Here is a 15,089-nt window from a genome sequence, read left to right as displayed (position 1 = left end):
ATTTGTTTGGGACAAATTTGAGCCTCTAAATGATATTCAGTTGCAGATAAAATTGTGCAATTTTGATTGTAACAGAAATTAGTAGGCCAGTGTTACACCTATCATAAGACAGTAATTCTGCAAAAACGCATTTTTCGGTTCGCGACTTCTTTTTGTCCTCAATACTCAATGTCATTTCTTGAACGCATCCCTAATTATTTCTCCTTGATTGAAGAATACTTTTGTGAACATTTCTGGTGAGGTCTAAGTTGTTCTCTTTTCTTAAAATAAAATGGAATTAGTGATTTCGAAACAACATAAACAAGACACGCATTCCTGCAGTTTCACCATCAAGAAGGAGCAGAGGAGAACTGTTCCTGCTGCAGAACGGTTTCACATAAAACATGAAGTTATTTGCAGCAAAATGACGGCGCCAGTACTAAAATTTGCATGATGTGAAAAATTGGTGGCAGAACATTCAAATAAGTAGGAGAATATAAATGAATCAATGGTCATTGAAGGGAAGCATATTCATTTTTATGAGGCTCTAAAAAACTTGATTATTCTGGGATGAACATGATTATATTGGTTAGATATTTTTAATTTGATTTTTGTAGACATATTTATCTTCAGAAACCATAGGTTTAAGTGTGAAAGAGCAATGACAAAGGCATAATTTCAAAACAATGATGTATTTTGATACAGTTTTTCCTATTGGGTTGTGGGTACAGACAAGTTCTTTTTACTAAAGACTGACAGTGTGAATCACATTACTAAACAATAAGAAAAAGAAAAAAAGACGGAAAATTGTATAGTTTCTCAGGTTTGACAATGGAATAAAATCAGATGAAATAAAAAGTTTAAAAATAAAGTTAAGATTACAAACGGAACATTAATAGAAGATTAGTACGTTTCCCACAAACTTTGTTACATGCAACTCAGATCTATTATGCAGGATGACATAGATGAAACAAGGAGTAAGCGTAACTGTAACTGAGAGCAAATTGAGAGTCAAATTTTCTTTTAGAGGGTCTTTGGCAAAAATCAACTCATGTATTTTTCTAATTTGTGATTCAGCTTTAAGGTACATACATGATCTTCCTCAGCTCTCTTTGCTACCTAGAAAGCTTTTCCTGAAGACGTTTTCTTTCTATTGGCTACTTTAGCTTTTGCATCTGCTGAAAGTTCAAGGACTTGAGATTGCAAACTGATACATTAGCGTAAATTCTAGATTCTTTCTTCATAAGATATTTAACTTAGATACAGCTCTTGGAGACAGTTAAGAATAAGTTAGTGCACAATGATGCCTAAAATCACGGGGATAAAACTGCATTAGTCTTAAAAGAAATTTTTAAGATGTCGAAATCTTTTTTTCATCCTTAATTAACTGATCACTGAAATGAGGAATATGTATAGAACAACTTTAAGAACAGGCACATTGCTGCTTATAGAAATATTTAAAAGGCAACAGTCTTTCTCAAAGTTCCAGATCATTATAGGGAAAAAAAATTTATTTTGAAATTTGATAAAACTACATTCGCTGATACTTCCAGCAGATATTAACACTGGTATTTTCTGGCTGATTATGTGAGTAGTGCTAAAATCATTAAATATACAGTTATTGGGTTCTGTTGAGTCAATTGATCCATTTTGGGAAAGTGATTCATAAGCCTTCTTAATCTGGGGCAATTAAAATGAAAACAGTGATGGGTTTTACGTACAACTGAACTGCAAAGTTTTTTCAGAACAAGGGCTTTCAAAATATTAAGAGCACTAAAAAATATCCCGACAGTATGAAAAAATCTCTGATGCCTTGCTGATTTAAAGGAGCAAGAATTTGGTTGATATTTTTCCAGGAAGTGATAATGACTTCTATTTACTCAAATAAATTCTGGGCGTAATTTCCAAACCATTAAAAAAGTAGGGGGGAAACTTCATAAGCTTTCCTAATTTTTCACACACAACAAATAGTGGCACTTCATTCTTTTGATATTCAATTGGCAGAGGAGGGGCTGAGATGTTCATTACACTACGGAAACTTGAAGGGTAATTTCCACGCTGAAGGAGAAAGTAAAGTGGGGTGGATGCATAATGCAGCAGCGTCAGCATGTCACGCATCAGAGAATTGAGTCATTGCGGTTTTAACTCTGTGAGAAAAAGAAAAAAAATTAGGATTAGAGGTCACAAGATGATGGTATGTCATGGGAAAAATTCAATTGCCGATTTAACAATTTTGTAGTTAAAAAACGTGACTGCAATGTTGCGATGTAGATTTTACCATACAAAAATTGTATTTTAATCACCCCCGTGGTTAAATTAGCTTTCCACTATTGTAAAATGTACATTTGAAACATTGCAGTCACTTTTTTTAACAATTGAATAATTTAATCAGCAATCCATTTTTTTCCGTGTGTTAATTTATAGATAATGGTACAAGAAAACAGCGTTTTAAAAGAGGAGTTGAATCTTTGAAGTCGGAAAATTTTTGTTATCCATTTTTATTTTTAAGAGATTTGTGGAATAAGGAACCCAACTTTTGTAGTTTTAATGAGCTACCATGGATTCATGGAATACTATAATTGTCAAAAATAAAAGTATGAATGACTCGAAATCAACTTTTTTGCACTTAGCCTGTTGTTGATGATAAAGCTTCCAAGTTAAAATAGTTGTTAATTATGTTGGCATTTGAAGCCTAACTACAGCTGTTTGGTAAATGGTACAAGTTCAAACATTTTTGTATTTAAAATGGAAAATAAAAGGAAGTCAAAGCTGCAAAAAGAATAAGACAACATACAAGTTTGTTTTAAACAGAGTTAACCGTCATACTTACTTATCAAATAAGAGAGCATCGGAAGTGATTATTAGTTGCTGAAGGAGAGCATAGATTCCCATTTCTTTGAGCTTTGCTTGTCTTTCAGCAGAGCCGCTGTCTTCTTTCCATACTAGATTTGAAATACAGAATATTGCTGCTATTTGAAGTTTTTCATTGCTATGTAACTGAAAATCAAAATAAAAAGCCAATCAACAGAAGTACATTTAGACTTCAATTCCAATTGAATCAACTGTCACATATTTCGTATTTAATACTGATTGGATTTCGTTCTAGAGGGCGATCAAGTGTTAAATTTTGGCCAAACATTGGCAAAGATCCTAAATGTTACATATTAATTTTCAGGATGATACTTTAAAAGAAAGAAAGTATTTTTAATTGTAAGTTGAAACCTCTTCTTAAAACAATGAATGAAAATGAGACTATTTTTATGAGATTTCCATTTTGAACCTATTTGTTTTTTCAGCTGCCGCCATTGGATTATGAATACATTAGAGTCTTTGCTGAACAGATTTGATTAAAATCAGGCTAACTACTTCAAATAATTTCTTCTTGTACTTAAATACTTTTGTTTCTTCTGTATGTTTGGGCTTCTTGTTTCGTCGAAACTTTGAATCATGCTGAATGATAATTCATCATGCTCATTAGCGCTCTACGACATTGTGCTAATTCACAGGGCAGTTAAATTGTACAGTGTATATCCTCACTACTGAAACATTCTTTACCTCAGACGGCAGAATGGAGCATTTGCACAAAAATCATCTGAGAATGCCAAATGAGCTGATCTCGCAGTATTCTTATGGTTACTTTCTGTTATAGAAAACAGTAAAAAAAAAAAAATGATTTAAAAGAATCTTGATTTCATCAGGTAGCATATTCTATTTAAACATATTTTCAGATGATTAGATCATTTAATGACAAACATATTTTCAGATGATTAGATCATTTTATGACATCTCGTCCAATAATTTTTCAGTTTGGAAACCAAGGATATCCTCGTGCTCCAGTCACTCAGTCATTTTAACTTAACAATGAAAGTCATCAAATTTTAAACTCCTGTAAAGTCTCTTATTATCCCCGTACAGAGGTAAGCAGACTTTTTCCTGCATTCCATTAAGATTTTTGAATTAAGGTACTTGGAGAACTACTTGATTTCATTAGGAGAGAATCTTGATGACAGCTGACTGCACATGTAGCAAATGGGGACCTGTAAGTGACTGCCAGTGGCTCATTGGTTACATCAGTGATCAACACTCAAAACAGCGGCATCGATGTGCCACTTGCAGGTCCCCATTTGCTGTGTGTGCAGTCGGCTAAATCAAAATGATGGTCTCCTGCTGAGGGAAACATCTTTATAGATATAAAAAGTATCATTGTAAAGTGATGAATTTTAATTCTGCGCATTTGCTGCCTTCAGTTTGACACTGACTGATAAATACCATTAGTAGCACAAAAATAAAAATAAAAAACAATCTTTGAGGAAATCACCATTTTAACAAACCTGACTTGCGGACGGATGAAGATTCTTTACTCACCATATAATCTTGAAGTTTTTTCAAAACATCTTCATTGGCCATAATATAATCTTTTGCAGTAATGCCATCTCCTATATTGGCTAAAATACAAAGCGCCTGCTCTTTGACTTCCACTGAATGGTTTCCTTCCAGAATTAAAATTACAGCCTAGAAAATATAAAATTTTTATGATACACGTTTCGTTTTCTTTTATGGAGACTTGAAAGGGTTGACTACTTCTCATAACTGCTGATTTGGCTATCCTGTTTCAGAAATGATTCTCTTTACATTCTCTGTGCAGATGCCAATTTTGGGGCTTTAATGCAGAGAATTTGCTACAATATAAACAATAGCAAAACATTTTAATTTAAAATAATTAGATCAACTTCCATTCACAAGACACAGATCTGGATTTACAATCTTCACGTGTAAAGTATAATAATCAAATAAAAGTGTTGGTGTAATAGTGCCAAAACCGAACTGATGTTTTTAGAATGGATAGTATACCAGTTAGGTTAGTGCAGGACGTTGTAGAACTTGGCGATTAACTTTCAAAATTGTGGTTGATGTTAGCAAAAGCAAGAAAATTTTTACTACTCTTCAATTAGAATAAATGGATATGTTTCCGTCTTGAGAAAGCTGACTGTCAAGCTTCAGAAGGATAGCAATTTTTAGAGAGGAAAGGAAGTGTTAGATGCTTGGGTGGAACAAGTTCACTGTATATTTTCATGATTTTGCAACTAGTTTTGCCTTGCACTCACAATACAATTGACTTGCATTGCATTAAATTTCTTGGGTGACTCAAATTTCAGAAGCAAGACAACATGGTTCAATGTTCAATGTTCAGAACATATGTCTAACAAGATCCAGCCTGAGCTGTGGCTAAAGCTCTCAAAAGCTCACCTAGATTGGTGTGCATTTTCGATTCGGCAAAATTTTATGACGTGATTTTACCACAATTCAACATTAAATCTTATTGACTGATTTGAATGATGACATCCTTCATATTTTAAATAACATACAATATGGTCCATTCAAGCTAAGTATAGACTACAGCAATACGGCGGAACATAAACTTACTTGCATAATTTGACTTCCACACAGTCCCATTATGTGATCGATATGAGGTTTGGTAGAGAGTAAATTCCTTAGTAAACCCAAAGTTTTCATTATGATATTTACTTCAGAGTCGGAAAGTAATCTAAAGAGCTGATCTGTACCGAGAGTATGTAAAATTTGTAATTTTATTTTCTGATCAGCTTGAAATGCCATGTTCTGAAAAACAAGGAGAATTTATAGAATAAAAAAGAGAAGGACATAAAAAAAGTGATGCTGAAATGGTTATCATAAGTGGTATTGAAAGCGCCATTAGGGCTACAAAATTGACGATTTGTATACCATCCAATTCTCTATGAAATTAAACAAATTATCACTGTAAAATGATAAAAACAACATGTATTATAAAAATTATGCATTTTTTCTGAATAGAAAATATGAGAGCACACATGATGTCAGTGCCCCAGATTTGACAGGCACCCAATTCCATTTTAGCTATTTTGAGATTTCAAGGGGGAACCACTGGTCCGCCACACTGATTCCACTGACTCAATATTTCCAATAATGTGAGTTAGGTACCTCATGCCTCTGGAGTATTGATAAGTGCATTACTGAAATTATGCTAGTCAGAGAGGCCGGAATTCAATTGCTTTGGAACTGATGAAGATGAAATGGATTGCAATTTGCAATTTGGACCTATAATTTCTGGCTCATCTGAAAAAACACTTATGTGCATAGGGATACTAATGGCACATACGTTGTTTTTAAACTAGGCCGGAATTTATAGTTCCAAATAGCAAAATGTAGTCCAAATGAGGTTTTGATTATAAGCTATTCCCAGTGGTTGAGCATGATTTGCATGCATGGATGATGAGTAAATAGCCAATTTTTTTTTTGCAAATTAAGCCCATACCAAGGATTACAATCTCTATTTTGGAAATAGAGAAATGAGGTGATTAGAACACTTGATTTTCATGATTTCTTAGGTTTAGACCCTTTTAATAGTCTTTTTTCTGACAGTATTTTTTTCTAACAGTCTTTATTCTAACTATGAAGTATTCATTATTTGCACAGTATTGATAAAATTCTGATACACTAATTGCACCTAATTGAGCTTAACTGAAAAATTACCTAAAGAAATATTCATTGTTGTCAATTGAATAAAAAAAGTCATACAAATTATAAATCATGCATACCATTAATGCCCAAACTCCATTTAACCTCAAGGCTGGATCGTCTCTTTTTGTCAAGCTACAAAGTAAGTCAACTGCTCCAGATTCAAGAATAGGTTCTTTAGAAGGGGAGAATTCTAGGAGAAGATTACACAATGTGGACGAAGCTACGCTCACGGTCAAAATATCATCCGTGGCGTGTTGAAGCAGATTCATTAATGGCCGCCACACTGAATGATCCTAGAAAAAAAATCATGAGAAAAATAACGTTACAAGTCTTCAAATTAGACAGAGAAGAGGATAAAAGTGAGAATTTCTGGCCAAAATCAGTAAAATGAGACGATAGTATGTTTTCTCTTATTGGACTTACATAGTTATCAACATATTTAATTAGCTTTTTCTTCATACCTACTGATCTAAAAGTGCAAGTTTTCACTGGCATTGAGAGAACACTTTCACAAGTAAACTGCTTTACTAATTTGAGCTTTACCTGGTAAAATAAGTGAGGATTCACCCTTATCAGCAGCAAAAAGAGGAATCTTTGAAAAGTGAAAATGGAAAAATTGAGTACCTGAAAAGTTGTGCGCAGTTGCTGAACAGACCGGGAAAGAGAGTGCAAACAACGGATGGCGGCAAGCCGAACTTTAAGATAGGAGTCTTGAAGTCCTGAGACAATATGCTTCATAATGCTATCCGTCTCGATGATTTTCTTCCGGATGTCTTCATCGTTTGCACCCAGTGATGAGAAAGCCTGAAAGGTGGGAGATAATTTCTTTATCAAACTGCCGACAGCTGACTTTCATAATTTGGTGCTGCAGAGTCAATCCCAAAAATTGCATTTAAATATTTACTTTTGATTGAATAAAATCAATATTTAAAACTAAAGCAGAGAAAAGAGAAGCATGGACAAAGGTTACATCAGAAAATGGACCATTCAACAGAAATTTATATGCTAATCAATGTGCTACTTGATGATTGATGCACTTCAGGTTGAATCAGATTTGTCTATTCTTTTCTTTCCCAAGGTCTAGGAAAAGTTCACGCTTTCAGTACGTGATGGTGTAATTTAAACTTAGAAAAGAGAAGATGATTACCCGAAAAGCAGCCTGTTTCAGTTCTCGAGCAATATGGTCATGGTCTGAGGGAGATAAACTTGAATTTGAGGTTTCCGGTCGATAATGCAAGAATTCAGCTAGCGTGGGTATTAGATGGTTGGATATTGAGGCCAACTGTTGTAATTGGGTGTCTACTTCTGTTAAGAATGCCAATGTTTCGGCAGCTTTCACTCTTTCTTCCCATTTACATTCTTTTTTACAGAGACATACCTGCAAAAGACATTGTCAGTAAAATTATATTGAGTTTATGATGGTTAATTAAAATAATGTATAAAACAGTGGAAAGTTGCTCAGAATTCAAATAATTCAAAGGGGAGTGTTGTTACGAAACTGTTATTGATTATAAACTGGACTAATAAAATTGGTTAAAGGCTCACCAATTGACATGATTAATTACGTTTATGACCGTGCGATGATTATAAAGAACTTACCAGAACTGGAAGGGCCTTGTACAGTATTCTAGGGTCTTCCGCACTTAGTGCATGGGCTCTGTGCAGATTTGTGGCACATTTTGCAGCAGCCAACTGTGTGTCTGAGGGTTGGTCACGAGACATCAAAGGAACAAGCAAATCTGGGATACTTTTGCCACCATAACTAGAATCAGCAAAATACACAAGAGTATAAACATTAATTCCATCCACAGTAAAGGTTCAACAGCGGCATTTCACTTCAGAAAAAAAAATTGTATTTAGTAGGTCTAGTCCAAAACTTGGTAGAGGATATTTCAATGGTTAGAGGTGCAAAAGAGGGAAAGTATGAAAGCAAATCTTAGGATTCTGGGTGAGTCAGAAAGGACAATTTTTTTTGTGCCCCTCGGAATTTGCTTTTCAACCAGCATGGATATCTTATCCTAAAGAGCACTGCAATGTTTCTTATTTCCTTACAATATGAAGCTTGAAAAGAATGCAAAATGCATCCCAAAATTGTCTCAAAGTACATAGATTGGTAGTCAGAGTGGCTTTTTCACAACCACAGCGGGCCCCACACAGCGCAGTCAGGTAGGGCCGTATCTTGATATTATATTTTCACAGCAGTAGCAGTGAAAGAATTTTCACACTGATCCAATAACATAATTGGAATTTTGTATAATGAAAAACTTAGTAATGTGACTTTTAGCCACTCTAATTATTTTCCTTACATAGAAAAATCACAAAAAGGTAAGAGATGTGGACTAAAATATTCGTTGATATTCAGCCAGCATGTACTTCTTGCCTTTCAGCAGAGTTCAAACATTCTGAAATATTGGTCTATTCCTAGTCCGTACTTACGTGAAACAGTGTGTGGACTGTGCAAAAAACAGAAAAGTAAACCCTGACTAAAAATTGACAAATATTTTAGTACTCTTTGACTATACAAGGAGATGGAAAGATCTTTCCTAGAGAACAGTCTCCCAAGTACGAGAAAAAAATGAAATAAATTAATTTTAGTGTCATGAATGACAATTCTCTTTTACAAATCAGTTGGAGAATTAGGATTTGGAAATTCTCACCAGTGGATTGAGATGCAACAAAATATTCCAAAATCAGAATTCTCCATCAAAATCGCTAGATTCTTGTGCGCAATCAAGGATGGCAGTTGCAAAAATTTCACACAAAATTGTTGTTGCAAAGTTTTTACCAAAAATTCTCTGTGCTTTATTTCTTCTCATAATTATGCTCGCCAAAATTGAGGGGGGCAGGGTGCTGCTTTCCAAATTACCTCTCGCTTTCCGAACACTGCTAGCGATTTAAAATCTGTTGATTCTGCATTCGCTGCATCCTTGTAAATTCCAAGCCCTTACAGAGGTTGTCTTAAATTAATTTACAAGCAGCAAATTTCTAATTTTTACAACTTTAGAATTATGCTAATTTTACAGACCTGGTTGTTGAAACTATAGCAGCTATATTCGGGTTCTGATAGCAGAGATTAGCCAGGCAATGAAGGGTGGGCATAATAACAGCGTAGTGGGGAGAACATAAGAGAGAGGCAATCAACGAAACAGCTCCTTCATCATTTAAAATATTTTGATTGTCTTGACTCTGCAAAAAGGAGAAGTATAAAAAACGCTTATGAATTCAATTGGTTAATTTATAAAAATTAGCTCAATTGAAATTTTGCACTTTGATCAATGCGAGTCAATGATTAACTACTTTCTATAAAGAATACGACTCCTTTTACTCAAAATATAGACAACAGACAAACTATCTAAAGAAACAACAAAGATTAGAGAGAGTCTAAGAGACACAATTATCAGTTTCTTCCAACAGAGTCGGATTTAGGAGGGGCCACACGGGCCACAGCCCATAGCGGCAAATTTTGCAATTCGTTTAAACATAGATATACTTAAATGAAAAAATTTAGATTCAGAAAAAATATTATCAGCTGGTATAAGCGGCAAAACTCTGACTTCCCAAAAATAATATTACAGTAATTTCTAATTTTGTTGTCATTAAGTGATACAGAAGATCAGCTTTAACTTTCGCGCTTAGTTTTGTGAACTTTTGCTTATATGGACAGGGCTTCCAGAAAAAAACAGTGATAATACTATAAAGCATATACAATGCTTTAAGTTTAGAACATAAGTAAGTAGTTTATTAATTCTATACTACATTTAGTAATTTTTACCTTAATTAATTTTTCATTTTTGATAATTACAGTAATACTTTCAGTCTTTTTTTTACGCTATTAAAGTGAAAGATATTTGGTTATTCCCAATCATGTAAAAGCCGAAATAAAATTCTAATTATAAGAATCGCTCAACCTATCGCAGATGCATAAGACTCAGTGAGATAATTGGTTACCTTGCATGATGCAGCCAGAATTGTCATGACACAAATTTGACTGGGGACTGAATTCATAGCTAATTGAAGTAAGTGTGATACAAGTTGCCTATTCTGGAAAACTAGCTCTACAGGGACTGTTGGATGTTTGAAAATCGAACAAGAGCACCGCAGACAAGCTTCAGTTAATTTGCTATCCTCACTGGTTAAAATGCCTGAAATTATAACCAAGAAAAGTAAATGAGCTGACAAAAGAATGAAACATTAAAAAAAAAAATAAATTGTGATAGAGTAAAAATTCATGGTGTTGAAAACGAAGCTGCACTAAATATTAACTTGATGCATATGGGTCAGCAAAGATTACATACCTACGATAGTATTAATTACGTACTATACACCAAGTTGATGCAATTAAAAGGCAATTCATCACGTATGAGCTTCAAATTTTTTGTTGGACAATTGTAATACTGCAAAGTGTACCAAATAACAATTAACATGATTCTTTAAATGAATTTTGAGAGAGAATGTAAAAAATGAGAGTACCACAATTTTTCTGTTTTCCATTTAAACAAAAGACATGCCTTTCAAAGCTGTCGAAAATTTAGTCCCACTTTGAATGGAAAAATAAAGTGGCAGCAGATCTTGTGGCGTTACAAGAAGAATTGACCACCAATTTATCCTTTCATCCACGTTTGTTCATTTATGTTCAGGTCTCAGTTGTGATGAGAGGTTATGTCAACCAACTTGCAGTATCATTGCTGTTTAAAGTGAATATTTTTGCTGTTATGAGAGTGAAATTCTTTTATTGTGATGTGAATTACACAGGTGCAGCAGTCATGTTGCATTGGCTTTGAGGTGGTTGAAATCATGAGTTGTTGCTTCATAAGATGTCACAAATTTCAAGCTGAAGAGAAATAGTTTTTTTATTACTGAAACATTAAGAATATGTTTTTCAATCAAAAAAGCTATTTTCAGCATCTCAGCTTATAGAAAGGTGCTCTTCTCGGTAAAATTTACTTTGAGAATACCTAATATTAAGGTGATTCCTGGATCATACAACGGATTCATTACATTGCAAATTTCATGGCAACAAATGGAGATTGCAGGTTATTAAAAATTTCAGTTAGGGATAAAGAGTAAAATAATAAATAATCTTACTATCGAGCAGTAGAGGTACAACGCCTATTTTGATGAGTTCACCAACGTGGGCTTCAGAACCTTTTGCTAATGACCCCAATGTAAAGGCTGCTTCTGTCCTTAGTTCTGCTTTGAGACCAATATCACCTAAAATTTGCATTAGCCTTGTAACGACTCCTTGAGCAATCATGTTTCCTTTTTGACGATTGCTTCCGATGACAGAATTTTTTAAACTCCTGACAAAATAGAACAAACACAAATTTAAGAATAAGAGAGTGATAAAACCAAAGAAGTTACGGCAAAGGTAGAACGTCTTCTTCTCAATTTCATTGTAAAGAGAGTTCTAGGTCTTGCAGGTAAAATGAATCGCTGCTGGCAATTTTGAGATTTTCATTCTTCTAGTGATAACCTTCTGCTTGCTTCGAATAATGAGTTTTCATGAGGGAGAACTTTTAAGGAATCAAAAAATTTTGGTTATATAGAAAGGATGGTATAAGTTTGTTTCAATGATTGAGATTTTAAAAGAGCGGGACTTAGGTGCTAAAGGCTCTACTGTACAGGTGATTAAAATTTCAGATACTAATTGACTTTAGAAGATTATGAAGGGAGTCAAAATTAAAATTACAGTATATTGCTGTATAAAATTCTGTACTTCTAAAATATTTTAAGTGCATTTAAAAAATTCGTTTATTTCAGGCAATATACGGTAAATTTTACTTTGATTTTGACTAATTTCCCATAATATAGATGCAACACTCCATTCATAACATAACCATCACGACTTGATTATTTTTCAATTATTTTCGAATAAAGTACCGGCAACAGCTTAGTTGAACTAGAAAATCAAGGTCTTGCTCTAATGTAATGCAAAACAGCTTTAATGAGCATAGACCTCAAAACTAATATTTCTCACAATGGATCAGTTGCGCTAGCCACAGGATCAGGTTTTGGTGGTTTAATGGTATAGATCAGCAAACTTGTATCCGATCAGTTCAAATGCTAACTTTTTATGTCAAATATGAAACCATGGTATGCACTACCATGATGGATAACATCATATACCATATTTTTTAATGATCGAAATCTCCATTGACACTGGATGTAGAAACTTGGCGTTTGAATGGACCGCTGTACTTTCTGCTAATTTATAAGCTCTAGCCATCAAAACACTATTCTGTCACTAGTCAGATCTGACCCATTGTGGCCATTCATCGAACAGATTCTCATGTTGGCGATGATGATTCAGATGATACAGATTGCCAGAGTTATAGATAAGGTAACTTTTTCTCCTAGATTTCAAATATTTGTAGGTGCAAGTTAACTCACAGGACAGCTGAGAGGCATTTTTCAGGATCTGGTGAGTAAAGTTCGTCAAGATAAGATCGAAAACCTTCTATCTCCTGAAACACAGAATCAAACAGGAAGATAATGAGAAAATTACATAAATATATTAGTGATTTTATTGTAAGTATAACATATTGCTTTGATGATTTAGCATCATTTCACTTCTGTAACAGATGATCTAGGTGACTTTGAGTACTGCTACGGATTTTGAGCAGTTAAGGCAGGAGAGTAACCATGAACACTCATGGAGAGTGAAATAGGACCACAGAAACCTATGGTAACACTACCTAGACTTTACAACATGTCCTGGAAAAAAATTCTTCGACATCAATTACAAACAGATGAGTAAGACCTTGACAGACGATCAAATTCCGGTACCAATTCTCATACAAATATCTGGAGTCATCGGTCCATTATTAAAATAAAAACTTGGTGCGTAAAAATGTTTCGTGCAGCAAGAAATGATGATTGGTGGCACTTCGTTCCAATCGAATAAGAATGCGGCATGGTGACCAACAGTCATAAGATGGTCTATTATGATCGGAAGTAAAGGTCTGAATGGAATTATGATCGGAATCCTTCAGTTCGCACAAAATTCCCCAGCAAACTTCTACAACTTACAATTGGAGAGAAGATAACTCACAGATCTGAAACCAAGTTCAATTCTGCAATGAAGCCAAAAGATCTCTGGCTGCCCGCTCGTACCTGGCGAAGAAATTTCTCGCAAACTCTACTCCAAATTCATAGGTGTATATTCTCTTCAGCCTAATTCGACAAAACTATCAAACTGAATCAAAATGTTTGATGAAAAGGGTCTTAATTTTCGCATGATAAAGCACTATTGTTGGAGACAACTGTGTTCTTGATGGCAAGGGTGAGACAGATATACGCTGATCTATCTCAGTGTTCAAGGTGAATCTGCCACTCACAGTAAAAGTTGGAGAAGTTTCAATTTTTCGCTGTAATACTGTGAAATGCTCAAGAATGAACTGAGAGAATATAAAATTAACAGCCATATGAGTGATAAAGCAAATTGTGTCAGATTCTTCATCGTTCACACTTTCATGGGCGCGTGTCCTGAAGGGGTGTTGCTGCAATACATTGTGTTCGGATTCCTGATTATCTCGATTTGAATTTAATAGTGCTGGACCAAGTTTAAATTCCATTATGAAGAGTAATAAAAGATTAGAAAAAGTTATACTCCAAGAACTTTGGCAAATAACTTACCATGTATGTTTGGACTATTGACACCATTCTAGAACTACACGCAACTTCCGAGGAATGTTACTCGCCAAGGTGATAAACGAGCATGGTAATGTAAACTGCGTAGATGCTTTTACAGCTAAAATCTTACGATTGCGACGAAAAACTGATAAGAATAAAAAACTTTATAAAAATAAACAATCAGTGAGTTACAGAACTTAACCTAGCAAAAACAACGCAAAAATTTAAAGACCACGATTGCAGAGAGGGAGAGGGCAATTTCCATTCGGCGGCCATTGGTGGATGATCAACCTATGAGGAGGAACCATGACGTAGCTTAATCGCATGTAGGCTAGATGTAGGCCTGAGTCACTTGATCACGCGATTGGTGGAGCTCTCGTTGACTAGAAAGGCGGGAAAAAGTGGGAAAAGCTTTGCTCCCTGGTTTCCCAAGAGTAGGTGTTGTAAGAAAATCCAAGGATTTAAACCCATCAGACCATTTTTAGAACACGTGCCAGCGATTGTTTTCCCTTCATATAAAAATCTCGTGTTGTCAGTTATTTTTACAATTTATTGGAAAAACGTTCCTGCCATTGAAAATGTCTTTTAATGCAAGAACAGTGCGTCGTAGCAAATAAACCCTGGTAAAAATTGGCGAAAGGAGCTGCGTTTCAAAATACCATAGGAATTCTTATAGCCGGCTAAAGAAGGCAATAGCTTCTGCCTGTAGAAAGCGGAGCAAATCATACAGCCGGGCTATACGAAGCGATAAAAAAGTATACAGCCGGGCTATAGTTCCTATCGCCGGGCTTTACACTTTATCGCCATCGGCTATAAAAGGCTGTAAGAAATTGTGTAGAAATTCGTGTGCTTTGGAAATCATTAAGTTTGATACAGAACCACCATAATATTTATAAAACACACATTATATTTTCCTTTAATACATATTTTTTTTCATCAATTAATATGAGAATAATCCT

The 15,089-nt window shown here is 34.6% G+C and overlaps 1 protein-coding gene across 1 annotated transcript; it reads right to left on the bottom strand.

The window, feature by feature from the left end:
• Positions 1–652: 652 nt before the first annotated feature.
• Positions 653–14,377, bottom strand: LOC109037473 (armadillo repeat-containing protein 8). The gene is made up of 13 exons (XM_019052166.2): positions 14,134–14,377; positions 12,889–12,962; positions 11,584–11,798; positions 10,447–10,640; positions 9,524–9,684; positions 8,098–8,260; positions 7,646–7,876; positions 7,123–7,302; positions 6,576–6,791; positions 5,404–5,598; positions 4,345–4,491; positions 2,810–2,976; positions 653–2,126 (listed from the first exon to the last, which is right to left on the bottom strand). Exons 1-13 carry the CDS (start codon positions 14,158–14,160, stop codon positions 2,090–2,092), a joined length of 2,007 nt encoding a protein of 668 aa, XP_018907711.1. The 5' UTR covers positions 14,161–14,377; the 3' UTR covers positions 653–2,089.
• Positions 14,378–15,089: the final 712 nt, after the last annotated feature.

This window comes from Bemisia tabaci, chromosome 5 (assembly GCF_918797505.1).
Source record: "Bemisia tabaci chromosome 5, PGI_BMITA_v3".
Lineage (NCBI taxonomy): Eukaryota > Metazoa > Arthropoda > Insecta > Hemiptera > Aleyrodidae > Bemisia > Bemisia tabaci.
This window is presented reverse-complemented; position numbering and strand designations above follow the sequence as displayed.

Bases quoted from the DNA above. Each gene is read 5' to 3' on its own strand.
- LOC109037473 (XM_019052166.2), bottom strand. From the start codon at position 14,160: ATGGTGTCAATAGTCCAAACATACATG. The intron at 5,599-6,575 runs GTATGCATGATT...CTTGTTTTTCAG, and splicing joins ATGGAGTTTGGGCATTAATG to AACATGGCATTTCAAGCTGA. The intron at 4,492-5,403 runs GTAAGTTTATGT...TATATTTTCTAG, and splicing joins GTGGAAGTCAAATTATGCAA to GCTGTAATTTTAATTCTGGA.